Genomic DNA, 19317 nt, shown 5'->3' on the forward strand with positions numbered 1-19317 from the left:
TTATTTTCTTTAGATAGTCCATCCACCACTCACTCACTCACTCACCCGGAATTTGAATTTCTACTGATATGAGGTTGAATACCTGGTAATTATTTGCATTTATTTTCTGAATGCTTGAAAAAGCATGCCATTTAATTTGTCCTCTATTAATTTACAAATGAGTGTGGTTTAATTTGTGTCAGCCTGTCGCAATGAGTGGAAACAGGATGTGAATGACAGGAAACAGGAAGTAGGAAGGCTCACAGGAAGTAGGAAGTCAATGCTTTGGCTTTCCTAAATGGATGTAGAAGATGGTTGAAATAATTGATGTGGTTGATCTTCTTCAATTGTTTAGCTTGGCTAGAAAGCAATAGCTCTAAATTTATTTAGTATTCACTTAGTCATGAAGTGTATTATTATTGTCTTCTTGGATATCCACCATGGTTTGCAATCTACGTGACTATGAATATACAAACCCACCTTTGACACTGACAGACGTCTTGCCAAGAGTACATATATCAACATCCACATTAAGCTTGAAGGTAAAACACCCAACACCTGCACAGACTTCCTCTCTATGTCAATGTATATGATGCCCCGTGGCTACAGCTTTTCCCTTCTGATCAATGAGCTTCATTGGGAAATGGGATTTGGAGCACGTTGCCATTTACACTTGCACGTTGTTCTTTACAGATGTGGTGAATGGTAATCCTGCACAGGGACACCAGCGGCTGTCTGAAAGACGAGATTGATCTGCGTAACAGCAGGGGACTCCTGACAAGAAGGAGTGTGGCATGTACATGAGTCATGGCCACGTGTAAATGATGACAGCAAGAAGGCTACCTGCAGGCCAGCTCAATCCCTCCTGTTTGCCATCAGGTAAGCAAACAAACACACAATCACTGGGGAGGGGTCCGAGTCTCACCCTGAGGAACTGAACCAGGATGGTTACAAAGGCCATGTGTGATGAATGTACAGCATATGAACGTAGCCCAGTGGCATTTCTCTAAGACTGCAAGGGAAGCTCAGCTTCCCCTAAAATTTCAAAAGCTTAAATGGTCAAATATATACTGTTGTGTTAAAATTTAATTGCCTAAAAATGCGTTAAAACACGTCCACCTCAAAGACGAGTTCGTTCAGAATCAGCTGCTTATCGCAGGTCGACTGACTCGATTTCCTTCTCATACATTCCGTAGCGTCACAGTGCGTTTGCCTGTTGAAGCTCAGCGTCCATCCACTTCAATGGGGCTGCATAGAACAGCTTTTTTTAGTGTGTCGAAAGTCAACGGTCATTGGATAATGCTGCGATTATGTCCCTCCCACGGATGCTCAGCGTCTCTGGGGGTGAATGGAGGAGTGGGCTGGCCTGGACGCTGGGCTTCTGCGTGATGATTGGAGGGTCTGCGAAAGACTGAGTTGCCGTTTGATTGACAGCGATTTTGAACTATAAAACGTCGCCGGAGCTCTCTTCAGTCCTCAGTCTCATTGCGGATTTTGCAAGAGAGTCGAAAGACAAACTTATACACACAATTCCTTGCTTCAGTTTAACATAATCCTCACATTTCCTTGTTCAAGTTGAATATTGTTTTGGTAGTTGGCCATCACTTTGATTCAGGGAGCCTGAGGTCTAAGGACTTGCAGGGTGTCAGGGGAAACCTGTGTGATTTCCTGGTGTTAAAGACATGGAGTTGGACAGTGCAATGCCTAAGCTTTACAAACTGTTCTCATTAGTGGCAACAATTGGAGCTACATCTGCAGTATAACATCTGCAGAGCTACATCTGTGTATAAGCTTCTCCTGTTTAAAGCGGCTCAAGTCCTACACCCGTAACACAATGGACCAAGGCCGTTTAAGCAGCCTAGCTCTGCTGGCCATTGAGAGGACGCTGGTCAAGTCACTGGAAAAGACAGCTAGTTGGTATGATAGAGCATTTCCTTGAAAAGGAACAGAAAGGATAATTTACATATACATAAATTGACAATTTATATGATGTAGGCCGAAAATGAGCTTCCCCTCTTTGAAAGATGAGCAGCCGCCACTGACGTAGCCAGTATGATGAAACCCACAGTGGCAACACAGAACCATTAATGTCCAGAATGTGCCAATTTAAAATCATAAATGATAATAATAATATGAGTCCTTTGTATCATCATGAAAAAGGTGAAATAAATGTATAATCTTAGTGGGGATTTAAGGATATTCGAGGAAGCTAAGGGGAAAAATATGAATGAGGTTTGGACTCTTTTTGATCACAAATCTCCAGTTTATTTGATTTCAGATTCATGGTTCTGTCAACCACCTGTTCAGTCTCATTGTTGAGCAATCACAAACCTAAGCACCAGCAAGCTGCAAAATGAAAGGCTTATTGTTGCATTAACAGGCGGTTGGCAAGTAGCTCCCATCAAAGTGTGATGTTTACTGGGGGTTCTTTTAACATCCTCTCTCTGTGCAAACTGTTTTTAATCCCCTTAGTGTTCGGCTCTAATCGTTTGTTTTTGGTAATAAAAAAATAATGACTTTAGCCATGAGCCAATGTTAATGGGAATATTAGCTGCCTGGAAAATATACTTTTCACTGCCTCACTGCAAACCCTGGGGTTTAATGATTAGGAATGTAGACTAATCCACACTAACACGGCAAACCAATCGGCACTCACAAAGAACTCTGAGCACTGTCGCCTGCCTGTCCTCATTTGTGAGGTAATCTTGGATCTAGTGGGAGGGGGGCTTGGCGTTCCCCCCGGAGCCTCCCGGAATGAAACGATGATGCTTCCGGGATCCCATCGCGGTGGCTGAGGGGTACTAAATAGGCTGCACTTTGATGACAGATTTACACCCATGATGGCTGATGGCTCTGTCTCTCTTCTGGAATGAGACGCCACCCACCCGGCTGCACCACCCCTCCGGGCCCACTCCCCCCCCCCCCCCCCCGAAGTACTTATTATATGATTCATTTCCACGTCCAACAGCCCCTATCTTGATTTGTTTTGATTCAAATCGTTTATTGAGACAAGTCGCAGGAAAACTAAGACTTTTTGGTGCTGCAAGGGTTCTTTCTCCACATCAGCAGCTTCGCCGCACATGCTGTGGTGGCCTTCAGACATTATCTGGGGAATACCATCTTTCAACTCATTTAATAATAAAGCCTTTTTCATGCATATATTTATTTATCACCAATCCCTTTGGTACTAGCGTAGTGGCTAGGGTGTTGGGCAGCAGCTTGTGCACTAGTAACAAATCCCTTTGGTACTGGTGTAGTGGCTAGGGTGTTTGAATCCCAGTGGTGTCGGATTCAATCTCCATCATCCTGAGCATCATGGCTAACCCCTATCGGCTCTTTAACACATCAGTACATCATACAATTATAATAGAATCATACATTCATGACATAAAAAAAGAGTAATTGGTTGAATCAGTGATTGATATATCCACTGCTTCTCAAGAATAGTTGACAGACAAAAAGTTGGCAGGACTGTCTCTCCTTGCCATTATCGTTAATGTTCACCCTGAAGCAGTCTGAAACGCTGCATTATTCGAAAATTTGGCAGCAGGTTAAAAAAAATCGTCAGAAACGGGACTGCCCGCATTATGGCAGCGAGGAGATGAATTGGGCAGGAAACCCTGTTCCCCAACGCCTCGTATCTCCCTTCCTGTCAGCGTTGGGCGGTATTCTCTGTGTCTGAGATCTGATATCAGAGTGGATTTGCTGCTGTCAGTCTGTGTGAGAAGCTGGCTGGATTCTTTATAGCCAGAGAGAGGAGCCTTGCCTCACAGCGTGGGGGTGGCTCTGATGTGCTCTGTGTGAAACTTGAGAAGAACTGCAGAACTGTTTTCATGCACCCGATCTGACCACGAGCCAAGGACTGGATTTCAGTACAACTCCTACTACAACTTCTACAAAAACATTACTTCTTTAGACTTGGCCCAGATTAATGTCAAAATTCGGCATCCACAACAACCAGTATAACATCTAATTAAGGAACTTTGAAGTAAGCGATATATCAGAGTAATTGTTCTGAATGCACCAACCTTGGTGTGAGTAAAGTGGTGGAGGGTAGCCACAAATAAGACATAAACTCTGTGATCAAAGCGGACTCTTCTTGATCTCGTCAAGGTAATGAAATGCAGCGATTAGAGGAGCGAGATTAGATTTCCGATGCGATTCAGCAGTGATGGTAACTCTGTGACGTGTGTGTGTGTGTGTGTGTGTGTGTGTGTGTGTGTGTGTGTGTCTTCGGTGGGCATTGCTAGGGATTCATCGGCATGCATCTCCACATTTCTGGCTGATAAACCCATCCCCCATCCCACACATACATTTTTAAAATACATGAGGGATTTCTCTAGCTGGGCTTTCTACAGATGGGTGTGCGTATATACACCATAAACATATCATTAGGAGCTGAAGTCAGCTTGAGTATAATAGCCCTGCTATATACCTGGATGAAAATGCATGGGGACCACAGCTTTCATCGCCCTCCATGTTAAAAGCCTGGTGTGATTTCATCTTTGTTCTGCGTCCCTGTGATTTGCTTACTGTCCAGTAGGCAAAACATTCACATGGCTTTGGTTTTTATTTTATCTTCTTCCTATACCTCTCTGCGCTATGCAGATATTTTCCTTCTGCTTCCAGGCTGATTTGACTTGGAGGTTTGCTCCTTAACACTGAGGAGGAAATGATGTTCTTTGGCTGTTTTCGTTTCTCTCTAATTTGGCCCCAGGGGGCCGTATCGCTTATAAAGCACAAACAGAGGGCCTTGAGAAGGCTCTGTGCAGCCTGGAGAGGCTTCCCTCTGGTAATGAACACACAGCTGGTTGAGATGGCACACACTGGGGCTACACCTAGAATAAGGGGAAGGAAGATTCCTTTCATTTATAAGGGAACTTTGAATTGAGGTCCTTCAAAATAGATTTTTTACAATGCAATGATAGTATAAAGTAGACTGCATTTATAAAGCGCTTTTCTAACCAGTGGCCAAGTGCTTTACAATATTGCCTTATAATCACCCATTCATGCACACATTCACACACCGATGGCGGTGTCAACCATGGAAGGCGACAGCCAGCTAGTCAGGAGCAGTCAGGGTGAGGCGTCTCGCTCAGGGACACCTTGACACTCAGCTAGGAGGAGCCGGGGATCGAACTAGCAACCTTCCGGTTACCAGCCAACCCGCTGTCCTGAGCCAGTCCACATGCCGCCCCATAAGGTACCTTATAATATACAATTACCTTATAATATACAATCCAGGCTGGACTACTGCAATGCACTCCTCATCTGGATCCCTGGCAAGAGCATTCAGAGACTGCAAAACATCCAGAACAGCGCTGCCAGGATCCTGATAAGGGTGCGCAAATACGATCACATCACCCCCACCCTGAAAACCCTCCACTGGCTCCCCGTCCCTTTCAGAATTTAATATAAGGTCTCCCTACTCACCCACCAGTGCATCTATGGTCACGCCCCCCTTTACCTACAGCAACTCCTCACCCCGCAAACCTCCTCACACAACCTCCGTTCTGCAATAACACACACTCTCCAAAGCCCCAGAACCAAACTCCACAGCATGGGCGACCGGGCTTTCTCCTCTGTAGCCCCGAGACTGTGGAACGCTCTGCATCTGAGGGCCCCACAGTCTACACATGTTTTTAAACAAAACCTTAAAACGTATCTTTTTTAAAAAGCTTTTTTATAATTCCTGTTTTATATACTATAGGTTCCCCTTGTTTTAATAAAATGTATTATTATTATTATTATTATTATTAATTATAAGGTACAAGAGAAGAATTAAACACACAGAATGGACGCACCCTTACGATTTAAGAGCGTATTAACAGACCTGCTAAGCAATCCTAATTCCGTGTAGTGAGTTGTAGCAATACTTCCTTCTGTTATATTAAAGGTCCCATGACATGCCACCAGGTGTGGTGTGATTAGCCGTTACAGGCAGTTTTGGAAATCTGCCCCTTATGACATCACAGGTGGGCGTGTCCACCTAGATGTGTGACAGATAGATTTGCAACGTTTGCTACAGTCCACTGGGTAGGCTAATAGACTGATCTATCCAGCACACATCTAGGTGGACACGCCTACTTGTGATGTCATAAGGGGCAGATTTTCAAAACGGCTTGTAACGCCTAATCACGTCCCATGTCATGGGACCTTTAATATATTATGTTGTTACCACACTCGAAAAAATTATATTTTGCACAGAACAGCTAGAAAAGAGAAACAAAATATGGCAGGTGTGACCCTTGATCTGTTTCATCAGACAAACTGTTAGCTGAAGGCCAGAGAGAAGCCAGGTCTGCCCAGGGCTTTGTATGGACTGCCAGCCAAGGAGAATCAGTGTAACAAAGATGTGTAAACTACCTGCCAGGGACCTCGGTGATGCAGCTGACATAGTAAAACACGGCTTTGACTGTAAAGTATGAACTATAATCCTTGTGATTTCTGGCCTTCTCCAAAGAGGAAAGATTTGGATTAGTGGGTTCTGCAGACTTCTTGAGTATATCTATGATATTGCACAGGCATGAGTATTAAATGGGTTTCCAAATGTTATTTATCAAGGCAATCCCATTTTTGCATTAACGTTGCTCTGTAATCCCACAAATTTAGATATTTTTGGCCCTTTTCCAGCACCTATTAACTTTTTTCGGAATCCCTCAAAATGCCTGCAATAATTCCAAGCAATAAAACAGGTGAACGCATTTCCCCACTTCAAGATTATATTTATAATCCTGCTTGTCAGGGTGAGCACTGCCATTACTCCGTGTACAGGATGTTTCTAATTACTCACTGTGAAAGGCTGCTTTTCTGAAATATTGTACAGTGAGTTACGTGAGCCATTAATTATATAGCTCTAATACGAAGCAAGGTTTAAGCTCCACGAGATGGATATATATCTATAGACGGATATATATCTAGATAGATGGAGATTGATATATATAGCTATAGATATAGATAGATAGCTAGATGAGTCTACCGAGCTACCGAGGCCAATACAAAGAACAAACTCAAATGGCGTTTGGAAGTCTCTTTGGCCTCTTAAAGTTTTACAACAAGAGGATGCAGCATGTAACCGTTATGGGTCCTTTGCCGCAGAGATACAGGGCAATCTCAACAATAGCCTAAATAAATATCTGAGACAAAATAGTTTGTGAAGAAGGCAAAATTATTACCCGCAGTGCTAGAATAACATCAGCCTTTTCCAAATGTATTCAACCATTATAGCTCATATATTGGGCCAGAACAAAACAAACCATCTTTCATCCAGTGTGGATGTGATACCAGCAGTATTTCAAACAACGATTCAGGGACTTTATAGGGTGGCCATGAGACAAATGCAGTGACTTTGTAGTAAGGAAAGTAAGATATAGAAGGCAAAGATAAAGTTGTATACCTCTGCAGAGGTGTTATGGATAGGTTTGAGAAGAACAGGGCCTACTGTGTGGAGTGAGATAACGATAAGAATCTGCCATTGGGGTCTGACTCATTGATGGATTGATTTGGTGGGGAGCTCTGTAATAATTAAACTTTTTGTTTTTGTCTTTCTTCAGTATTCTATTGTGCCGGCAAATGTTCTAGTGTTGTGATCCAGCCCAAACCGTACATTACCCAAAGTATTTTATTTAGAAAATAGCCTGTGGGAATAGGCTTTACCCTAATACACTAATACACAATAGAGATGCTGATTGCCTGCTTGGTTGAATAGGTAATTTTAGTTGTTTAAAACTTTCCACTGATTATACCTAGACATTTTTTAATTTGGTAAATTATGGAATATCCTATAGGATATTCCATAATTTAGGAACTTCATAAGTTAGAGGTAATTTGGAATTTCCCTTTCGTAAGTTGTCTGGAACAGTCAACAGGAGTTGACTGTTCCGATTGGTACGAGAGTTCAAATTGGTACGAGAGTCAATGTGTATTATTTGTATTTTGGGTATGCAATATAATCTTTTGAAAACAATAGAACTTGATTTTTCTGATAAACAGAGGTTTGAAAATAACAGGTTAAAGTTTTGAAGATTGGCATAGCAGTTCTCCAAAGCAATAGTCCCAATCCTGGAAGAATAAAGAGAATGGTCGACAATGAATACAATGTAGATTGCCAGCTAAACTTCATTATAGCTTGATCAAATATGAATCATTAACTATCAGCAGTTTGGAGCTCCAACACACAAGGGGTGTTGACAAGGTCACATAAACTAATGGGGATGGTCAACAGATCACCAAACCATTCCATCTCACCGTATCTCATTGGATTCATTACTCACTAATTAGTTACTCAGCAGTCCCTGTACAAAGTGATAGCATTTTATACATATAAAAAATAAAAAACAGAATTAACTTTAGACGTTTTATTTGACTATTGAGGTCAGACTATATTTAGGTTTAAAATTGGTAAAAATGCTTGCATGTAAGCCTTTATTGTATAGTCCATAATTGACAGACATCCTCACAAATATATTTAGTTACCTGTAAGTTTATTATCTTTGTTTAGCGAGATGTTAATGAAGGAACACCATGTACAGATAATTAATCTATTTCTGGAACAGAACAATCCTGCTTACAGCCCAAGGCTGGAAATGCAGAACAGCAAAGTAAGTGTTAAATCTGTCGTTCTGCTCAGAACTCCATTATGAATGATGCTAACTAAACTGCTCAGCAGACTAGACCTGCTTGTCTAAGAGTTCTATCTGTTGAACTTGATATTCCTGGAACGGCATTGGTTCAACCTTGTGATATTGCTGATCTTCCCTTTTTGTCCAAATCACTCTGTAATACATATAGATAAATACTTAAGCCAATACAATATAGTCATTTCACAGCTTCAACTTGTATACTCAGCGAATGAGTTTCCGCCAATTATAAAAGTGTCCCAAACTATCTTATCTTTATGATTTTGCTTTACACGGTCAAATTGGTCTGAGATGGTAGAAACCCCCCAGGCAATGGATTGGGTGCTGTGGTTTTACCCTTGAGCAAGGCATTCGCCCTCTCCTTAAAGCTTATGATTAGGCCCGCTAATGGCAAACACACCAATGTAATCATCAAATCTCCAATAATGGAGTGCCCACCCCACCAATCAATGAGGTTATATTGCTATGGAAACTGATTATTGGCAAAAGCCTATTGGTTCTTTTGTTGTTGCCATGGAAGGAATCAGAATGTGAGTGAATGAAAGCATTAGGGGTAAATTGGATAGTTATCTCTCTAGCCCACATAGTCATTGACTCAGAGGGTTTGCCATCACACCAAAGTTCCTTGACCTTGTGCTATTCAATTGCATTCACCACTTCCATTGGTTGGTCAAGTCTACAAGTTAATAAAGGTAATCAAGCAAATTGAAGGGGGGAAGCTCCTAGTTGCTTGCTTCATGGTATTATCTGACAAGCCCAGTTGCCTCCTCAACGATCCGACTCAGAATTGTCCAAAGTTGTTCAAAGGGTTATTCGCTGATTCGTGGTTAAAAACAATATCGGCGTTTTTCTTTCTGCCAGTTTACACGCCATGACAGTAAACGGGTTGAGTAAGCAAGTTGCAGTGATAACCATAACATTACGCGAGATCCGATAAATATTCACCCGCCACAATAAAGTGATCTAACCTCAAAGGTCCAGCTTTCAGCTATCACCTCTCGTTTTGCCCTTTATACGTCATCGTTTCAGCGTTTCAGTTTCCAGGTAACACCACTAGACCACCATTGGTTCTCCCATTAGTTCCCGGATTTAAGTGTAGGTGAACCCCATGCATCAACTCAATGCATGGGTCAATTCAAGGATGAGATTTAAAAATATGTTTTTGTCTGACAGTTCTAGGATGGACGGGGGCGTTGTTATCCCCATGGTTACAGCCCAACCAAACGTTGGTACTTTTTTAGTACCGTCGTTGTGTCTGAGCTTTATAATGAGTGTCGTCGTATATCAAATGTGCCACACACTGTGGAGTTATACTACCAATGTCAGAGGAGATATACGTTTCCAAGAAGTGGGCATGAAAATAAACCGCTGCCTAGACGGCGCTCCAGACATCCACACACACACCGTGGCGTTACATTATCAGTGTACGAGGTGAGGTTTGTGAGGTTGAAGGGCCGCAGTAAAGGCACTACGACCCCACTCGTTTGAAAACACCAGATGGATATGTGGCATTATGAAATAAATGTGGCGTTAAAAAAATGAATGAGGCAATATGAAATTAAAGTCCCCTGAAACCATTATTTATTTCAGTATACGTGTTCATTTACATATTTATTTATACATTTATTGGCTCTTATTTATTTCATAGCCTTATCTATTTGTATATTTATTTAATATTTACTCAAATGGCATTCCATACATTATTACATAGATTACTATGTTGACCATCATGACATATAACACAGTTTAATACATAACACAAGGTTTTGGGTTCACTGCCCTTTTAAGATCTTTAAGAGCTTTATTACAGAGCATGACTATTCAATACTTTCTAGCTTAAACTGGGTTTGACAAGATCATTACAGGATGGACCAATCAACAGTTCTTGATTCAGGGTTTTGTGTGTAGACAATCACTCCAATCAATTGTCAGTCAGTGACATGCTGGACAGTAAAGTACTTGGCCTGGCAGCTGACTATGTTTACAGTCCGATATGTCATATATTAAATGCATGCTTAATAAAAGGGGTTTATCCCACTATCTGGAAAGAGGGTAAAATTATTCCCTTACCTAAAGATGGCAGACTAGCACTCACTAGGCAGAACAGTAGACCTATCACTATTCTCCCAGTTCTCAGTAAACTGATGGAGAGAATAGTCTATTTACAAATACAGGAATACTTTGACTGTAACGGTTTGAACACAGGTTTTCAACATTCTTACAGACATAACCATTCAACTTGTTCCACCCTTACAGTAATGACAGATGACTGGCTCAAGGAAATGGATAAGTCAAAGATGACTGGTGCAGTATTACTTGATTTCAGTGTGGCATTCAATGTCATAGAGCATGATCTGCTCATCTGTAAACTAGAGTGCTATGGATTTAGTCCAACTGCCATCTTATTTATGACAGGTTTATGACACTGGCAGCTGCTCTCACTCTAAGGTCTTGGACTGCGGGGTCCCACAGGGGAGCTGCCTGGGACCACTCTTATACACCATCTTCACAAACATTTACCATCCGTTTTGTGTAAAGCAACTGTACAAATGTATGCTGCTGATTTCACATTGTATTATGCTGTAAAAACTGTCAGTGAACTGGACAATGTTTTATCGATTGAGTTAAATAAGGTTTTTGATTGAATAAAACAAAATAAGTTGGCACTGAACATCTCGAAAACCAAATCAATTATCTTGGGATTGAGTCATAAACTGTCATCTACACCAAAGATGGATTTTAACTTGTATGGGGAACCTATAGAACAGGTAAATAGAGTAAAATTACTGGGCACAATAATTGATAGTCAGCTGTCATGGGCAGAACACATTGATACCATAGTGAAGAAGATGGGTTGTGGTATCTCCATGGTGAGGCAATGTCGTTATTATGTCCCTACACACATTGTGGGACAGGTGGCTAAATCTTTCATTTTATTTTTATTTTCTCACCTGGATTAGGGTTAGGGTTAAGGGTTAGGGTTAGGGTTAAGGGTTAGGGTTAGGGTTAAGGGTTAGGGTTAGGGTTAAGGGTTAGGGTTAGGGTTAGGGTTAACCCTAACCCTATTATGGTGCACCAGTATGGTCCTCTGCATCTAAAGGTTAACTAAAGAAATTACAAACTGCCCAGAACAGAGCTGCCAGGTTAGTATTCCATTGTCCCATAAGAACAAACACTATCAGTATGTCAACTCTCATGGTTAACGGTAGAGAACGGGCTGGTTTTCAATGACTACATTTTTCAGGAACACAATCTTCTCTTCTCAACCAGTTTTCTTATATAACCAAATTGTTAGATGTAGTCAGGTTCATTCTCATTTTACTAGGTCAGCTGATGATGGCCAGATGATGTTACCAAGTCCAAAATCAAATGCTTTAAAGAAAACAGTTATTTATCGTGCCATCAATCATTGGAATAATGGCCCACTGAATATATGTGAATTGAATAGCAAAGTATCTTTCAAGTACCATTTGAGAATGCACTATATAAATGTATGAGTAGGGTATGGACATACCTACTGTATGAATGCAATAATGATTGTAACCATGAATGTAATAACTTTTTATGAATAATTTCTGATGATGATTATAATGATTTACTGCTTTTAGATTATTATTGTTAACTGAATTTTGATGTTGGTCTCTCGTTAAAGACATGAAAAAAGCCTGTGTTTCCTCTTGGATAAGTTTTCCTGTCATCATTATTTTCTCTTTTCTACGATTAATATAATGGAGTTCCAAAACAGCAGAAAGAGAGAGTTGAGTTTGTTGTTTCATTGTTCCCATGGCCAAGTTTAACCATAATGAACCGCACTGTCCAGGCTTAATACCATGATGGAGGGATATTTAATGGGTTCCATTTCGTGTTCCTAATTTCAGCGCACATAATTACCAACACGGCAACACCAAGTGTAACCAAGTGCTGCTTCGGTCAATGGCCATTGACTAGTACCATTGGTAAGCTTTTTTTTCGGTCGCAGAAGCAGATTTACTCAAATATCCATTTGGTGTTTTTAAAACATGATATATTCCCTATATAGTTTCTCTCTTCTAAATATGGATATGCTTTTACATCTGCACTCCAAAGATCTGCATCCTTTGTGCTGAGGTCTAAAAGTATAGCATTCTTTTTTTTATGGTCACTATTGCTGGTATGTGGCGTGTTTTGAATTTGGTCTATATTCATAAGGGAAGTGTATTTAATTGATATTATTCTTGTCCTCATTACTTACAGTTTCCCGCCTTAATCAGACAAGAAAACTCGCTGGAAAGCAAGGAGCCTATCAGTCACTCTGCTCATTGTGGATTAACTGTATTTGCAGAATAGCTCACAGACATAGCAGCAGTTGATGGCAGGAGGGGGAGATAAAAAAACACACTAAATGATTTCCTTTACCTCTAGGTTCTGTCAGCCGGGTGTGCACGAGCGAGCCATGAGACAGAAGTTCCTTCCCCCCCCCCCCCCCCCCCCCCCAATATAACATTTGGGCTTCAGTGAACACATGCTCTACTGCCCTGAGGGATGGCTGTTCCCCACTTAACCGATAGACGGTGTTGCACTCTGGTGATGTTCCCTTTCCAGTCCGACACTGCCTAGTTACTGGGGAGTGTCTGTGCACAGATTAAAAAGTTTACATCGAGCTCATCCGCATCAGTCACACTTCATAGCAAACCTTATTTTGGTAGCTAAGGGTTCGGATTTCACTGGATGCAGCGACACGGGAGCCTGGCATGCTGCCCTGTTCAGTAAAGAAGCCCCAGCTCTCGGCCCGGAGGGAGTCTAGGGAGGTGTAAGTGTAGGCCTATTTGCCTTACGCCACCATTACACCACGCTTCTTCATGTCATGAGCTCAGGATGTGTTGCTATTAATGCCACTTTACAGGGAGATGGGACACATCTCAATCTACGTAACCCAACCCCTTGACATTTATCTGAGCAGTCTGGAACATCTCAGCAACAGGAGTCCGCCAGCAGAAGAAGGGAGAGAGGAGGAAAAAGGAGAGGAAAAAGGCAGCAGTTTGGCACATTTCATGTCCTAGCAATACGGAAAGGTCATGCGTGGTGTTGGATGAAATGGACTGGGGATAATCAGCCCCATCTCTCCGGCTGGATGTGCCAGCACAGCTGCGAGGAGGCTAGTTCGCTAGCTGGATAAACTGTCACTGCCAACATGCGCCGCTAATGCTAGCAGCGGAATAATCTGTCTGCCCCGCGACATAGTAGCAAGATTGTTCCGGACTGCCCATATGTAAGGGCAATTATATTGACTCATATCAAGCATGTTTTCTGTCCTACTTTTAGTCGAGGGGATAGTCGAGTAGCATAGATATATATACTGACTAGATATCGCATTCGGCTTCTAAGCATGCGTCAACAATGCCGCCATCTTGCATTTACGCATACGTTCTACTGAACAGCGCAGCTCAGGTGATATCAGGTCAGTATATATACGGTATATATATATATATATATATATATATGGTCGAGTAGGGCCTACTAATGCAAGGTTTTGTTTGAAGAAAGACAAAAGCACACAATGATGTACACTTGGGTTGAGCTGTGATCAAACATGTACCCCGAATGAAGTTGAGGTAGTGCCCCTTTGACTACATGACCTGAGAGACCTCCACTGACTTAGTCTTCAAATGTCATCTGTGGAGCCTTTTAAAGGATGGTTTTGTATTCCTTGATTGATCCTAAAGCCATCCCTGCAGTGCTGACTGGAGAAAGCAAACTGTCTCGCCATTCTCGTCTAACTTGGCTCTTTCTTTCTTTGTCATTAAGTCACGTGAACATCCCATCTGTCTTCTCTTCTGCACCCTTTGTCCTTCTGCTCCTCTCCATCTGAGCCACCTGTGTAGGGCTCTCCCTGGGTAGTTGGAGAGAATAGAAGACAGCTTGCCAAAACTAGTTGAGTGGCACTAGCTGGAAATCAGTGAGGTGCCCTTCAATCAGTTCAGATAACTCATCGTCCCAGTCTGGAGAAGATCTCACGACTCACCATAAATGAAATAATGGAGAGTAAAACTGTGTTGCAAGTTTACTCTTTCCACGCAGTGTTTGCTTTCAGTCCCCACTTTGTTAGTGCTAAGGGAAGTGCTTGTAACGCCAGCTGGGAATATATCACAAATTTAATTAAAGGGCTAAGGACGGCTCTGTTGAAGACGCAGGATTGGGTAATGAGTGTTTACATCACTCCTGAAGTGTCATTCAAAACTTTAATGCATTTTCGGCTCCACTTAAAAAAGCCTGTGTGCGTCGGAAACGAGACGTCAGTGGAAACACCTGTGGCATTACCAATTTATAAAAGTCAACACCTCTGGAGTGTACACTAGCCTGGTCCGTTTGACTTAATATTCAGGCCTAGGATCCAATCCTACTTCAGTGCAACAGCTGCCTTTTTTATAAAGACTCAAACATGTGTGGTGGATAAATTACTAAGTGGAAATGGTTAAAGGTGCAACGCCTCCCTCAGGATTCCTTACTCATCAATGGCATGCAGAACATAGTGATATACAATAAGGAAAATTAGGTCATGTGTTCTCAACGTTAACAATGAACAAAAATGCAGCCATAGCTGCATTTTTGTTCATTGCTAACGTTGAGAATGTTGCGGCAGTTTGCCACTCTATCCACAAACACATGACCTAATTTTCCTGGTATGAATGAATTGAGATGAATTCAGTTCAGCGCTTTCAAAATGACACACACTAACTACCAGTTTGGGTAGTACTGTGAAACACTTACATCTTACACTTTTTAATGTGGCTTTAATTGTGTTCAATGGTTTATTTGGATTGAGCTTGCAATCTTGCAAGATTGGAATTGAAGATGTGTACCGTATATAAACCAATTATTATTTGTGATATTATTAGATCAACGATTAGGGTTAGGATTAAAACAAACTCCACTGTATATCCAAGTGATAATGAATATAGCAAACTAAGCAAATATTGAAGAGCAATGTCAAATATGTCTGAAATACTCATGTGCCTTACTTGAGTGCATTCCACTATAGCTTTTAAGCCAACGACAACCCGTGAGACCAATCAATAACTTTCTGAGCCACAAACTCCCAGGATCCCAAATGCACCTCAATACATTAAACTAAATGATCTGCATTTGTTCCTTCATATTCAAATCAAATCGAGAATAATTTCAAGCAACAAAAACTCCTCCCATCACTCCAAGGACCAGAGGTGAGGAGAGCAAGGAACTGAGATTCTCTCACCCTTCTCACTGAAGCAATTAGCCCTTCACTTACACTACCAGAGAGCACACACACACACACACTAGAGCAGTTGAACTAGCATAGCCCACCCTTTGCAGCCCTTATTGTCTGCCGGTGGATGACCAAGGATGCTTCAAAGCTTACACTCAAACACACACCAACACAAACTGAACCAGGGCCACTTAATCCAAACCAAAGATCCTTGAGTGTTTCGGTTTTTCAGAGAGAAAACAGAAAGCGGTTGTAGCACTGAATCAGAGTGGGGGAGAAGAGGGCTTTGAGTCCTCCAAGCCGGTCGGGAGGCGAGCAGCTCAACACAGGCAGGCCAACGTTCAGAGTTGGTTTCTTTCTGAACGCACACTTGGCTGGAAAGGGCTCCAGAACTCCTATCGTTAGAATACAACGCCAAACACAAAGCGCCATCGCTACACCCGTACATATCAAATGTAGTATTCTACTCTCATTCCCTGCATCTCTTATACCTTTTTCTATTGGGCAATTTACCAATCTATCATCCCCACTAAAGGCTCTCATTACTAGAACTAGAACTCTCATTACTAGAAGCAAGCAAACACCTCCTGTCACGGTACACCTATATGGCTGCATTACTCCACATAGCTACCACATAGTGTGGTAGCCTCCTAGATGGAGTGTGGTGGAGGCCAGAATGAAGACGGCTTTCCCCGGGCTTCTCCAAACACAGGATGATGATGAAGATGTCAAAAGCGGGTTTATTGTAGAGTTTGAAGTTAATGATGCATGCAGATGGTGCTCCATGCTGCCAGGAGATCTCCCAGAGTGTGTGTGTGTGTGTGTGTGTGTGTGTGTGTGTGTGTGTGTGTGTGTGTGTGTGTGTGTGTGTGTGTGTGTGTGTGTGTGTGTGTGTGTGTGTGTGTGTGTGTGGTGAGGGCTGGTTTAACCTGCCCACACTGACTTCTCAATGTGCAACAGGTGTGCAGCCTCACCCAGCGCCAAAGTCCCATCAGTCTGACACTACTCTTTAGGACATGTGTAATCGCTACACAGTTGAAGTGTACATCGTTTTCTGGTAATTCTTCCCAAAGCTGATTTCTCAACGTCTTGTTTCAATTCTCTTGAGTTCTTCCAGAGAGCCTCTGGTTCCTATTGGCTCACCCCAGGCTAAAGAGCTGCTCTTTCAGGCGCTGGTCTTAATCTGGTCACACCTCCAGAGATGGGTTTACGCAGATCTTCCTTCCCCAACCCTTCACACCTGGGTTTGACCGGGTGTGGAATAGGGAATGTGGGTGTTCTATGGTCGAAACCATAGAACATTGCAATGCGGGAATGAGTTTAAAAAATGATGGGTTAAAAATGTAAAGTCAGAAAGAGAGCGTGATTTGAGCCTACAGGGAAAGGGAGAGAATAGCAACAGTCTGGAGCTGGAGAGCAGATAGAGATAGATCACTCATGTTGGTGGCAGACATAGCGACAGAGGAGCAGATGCGTCTATGTTGTGTCTGTCCGTACACGTTTGTGACTAAACGTTTACCGGAGCTCGGTGCTGATTTTCCAACAATAATCAATGACCGCGTCCGGAGTCTGTGCGTCTGGAGACGCACGGAGGGCGCGTCTTTTGGCGAGCACCGTGAACCATTCAGCGTCAACAAGTCACACAAAACCCCGACAGCTTTCCGTTTGTTTTGGAAATTGATTTATTGTCTTGGTTTATTTTGCTTTTTGGGAATATAGTGCAAACGTATGGCTAATAAAACCATACTGCAAATCGCTATTCCACAGGTAGTTGAAGAGCAAAGCGGCTTTAATCTGGGAACTGCGAATCATTTAGTCCGGCGATCAGGAGATTAATTTCAGGTGAAATACATTTGGTTCGGTTTACACACTATACTCGATTATCAGACTGGGATTTAAACCAGGATTGAAATGATCCCAGTGACTTAATGTGTGTTTTGCGACTGAGTTCCAGAATATATCGCCTTTTATTAACAAGTCAAAGGGACTTATTGGTGACTGAGAATCCTTCCTTTGTTTGTGGGCGTAGAGTTGTTTTGGTTTGCAATTAACCACAATTAATGGAGATTTATGCATCGCTCTTCAGGGATCAATACGCCTCCATTAGCCCCATAATAAGGCAATCACTCTTTATTGTTTACTTAAAGTTTAAACTCATGATCAAAACGCTGTCACAACATTTTAAACATTTCAAACCCCCACATCTTCAAACCTGTGTGTCTTACCTGATGAAGCATCCTTGGAAAAAGAAGAAAGACAACGCATATAGAATCCTAGTGACCCGTGGGAGCATCTCTGGCTCAGTCTATCCCAGTCCTGTTAATAACTGGAGTAATAATCTTAGGAATCAGCAAATCCACTGAGCGGCGTGTGAGACTGGGAAGAGGAAGGCATCGTCTCACTGAGGACCCAAACTTCTCCCCTCCCACTGAGTCCAGGAGGCTGTTCACCACAGCGTCGGTGCGTCCGAGTGGCTCCTGGAGGCAACTTTTGCTGTGTGTAGTTTAATCTTTATTTAGTTTTTTAGATCAAACTGGTTGGTTCTATGTCTAGGTTTTTTGTTTTCAACGAAAATCAGGTCGCTTTAAAGAATTTATATCGGGAAGATTTAAAGAAGCAGTAACCGTGCTGTGAGCTGCCTTCCACCCGGCGCGTAATTGGCTTCTTGTGGGAGGAGGGGTGGGAGCCGTGGTCGGGGTGCGAGCCGTGGTCAGGGTGGGGGTGGGAGTGGTGTCCGGGGGTAAATGGGCTGTGCCGCGAGATGTCACGGGTTTGATGGCAAGAAAATTAGTTTCGATAATTCCTACATTCATAGATTTAATTTCCACTCCTTTGGACACACTCAAAGGTGGAGTGGCAATAACAGAACAACACGTTATGAAAAATAAAAACACTAAATCATCGTAAAACAAATTGCATTGCACTGATATTGTGTCAGTGCAATGTGAGGTTATTTAAAATCAATATAGTTGCCATAAAACGAGGTGTTTGTGTACCTACCAGTACAACTCCTTTTTATAATTTCAAAAAGAGTGATTCGGTGTTCAACATTGGAGCACATGGGTTTCTGTTTCGCCCTCACTGCTCTGACCGTCTGCAGTGTTAACCAGTTCTATGATGGGCTCGGAAAATTTGGAATTCAAGGCGCTGGCCACTGCTTCATGAACAGATAAGGTGCTGGTTGTTTTGCCTGGGTGACAGGGTTAGTTGGGGGCTGATGTGTAGATCAACACAGCAGATTATCGCTTCCTCAGAATTGTGATCTCCCTGTCCAGTCATGAAGATGGATTGGTTCTCTATAGGAGTGACCGTGACGCAGGAGGTTAGCTTTGGATTCTGTCGACCTTTCTTACTGGTTCCCCCCCTTATCATGTAATTTATCGCTCTACACATATTGTTATGCTATTGTATGCATCTTTACAGTATTCCATCTTCTTCCACCTTTATTTTACCTAGAGAGATCATGGAGGAAGCATC

General features: G+C 42.3%; 1 protein-coding gene across 1 annotated transcript in view; it reads right to left on the bottom strand.

Moving 5' to 3' along the window:
• glra4a (glycine receptor, alpha 4a) overlaps nucleotides 1–18488 on the bottom strand; it is a 43590-nt gene extending 25102 nt beyond the window's left edge. Inside the window, exon 1 of the mRNA XM_084469059.1 lies at nucleotides 18066–18488. Coding sequence (XP_084325185.1) covers nucleotides 18066–18133 — 68 coding nt within the window. The 5' untranslated portion in view covers nucleotides 18134–18488. The remainder of the gene's footprint in view (nucleotides 1–18065) is intronic.
• Between the last annotated feature and the right edge of the window lie 829 nt (nucleotides 18489–19317).

Source organism: Micromesistius poutassou (assembly GCF_964030765.1).
Source record: "Micromesistius poutassou genome assembly, chromosome: 6".
Classification (NCBI taxonomy): domain Eukaryota; kingdom Metazoa; phylum Chordata; class Actinopteri; order Gadiformes; family Gadidae; genus Micromesistius; species Micromesistius poutassou.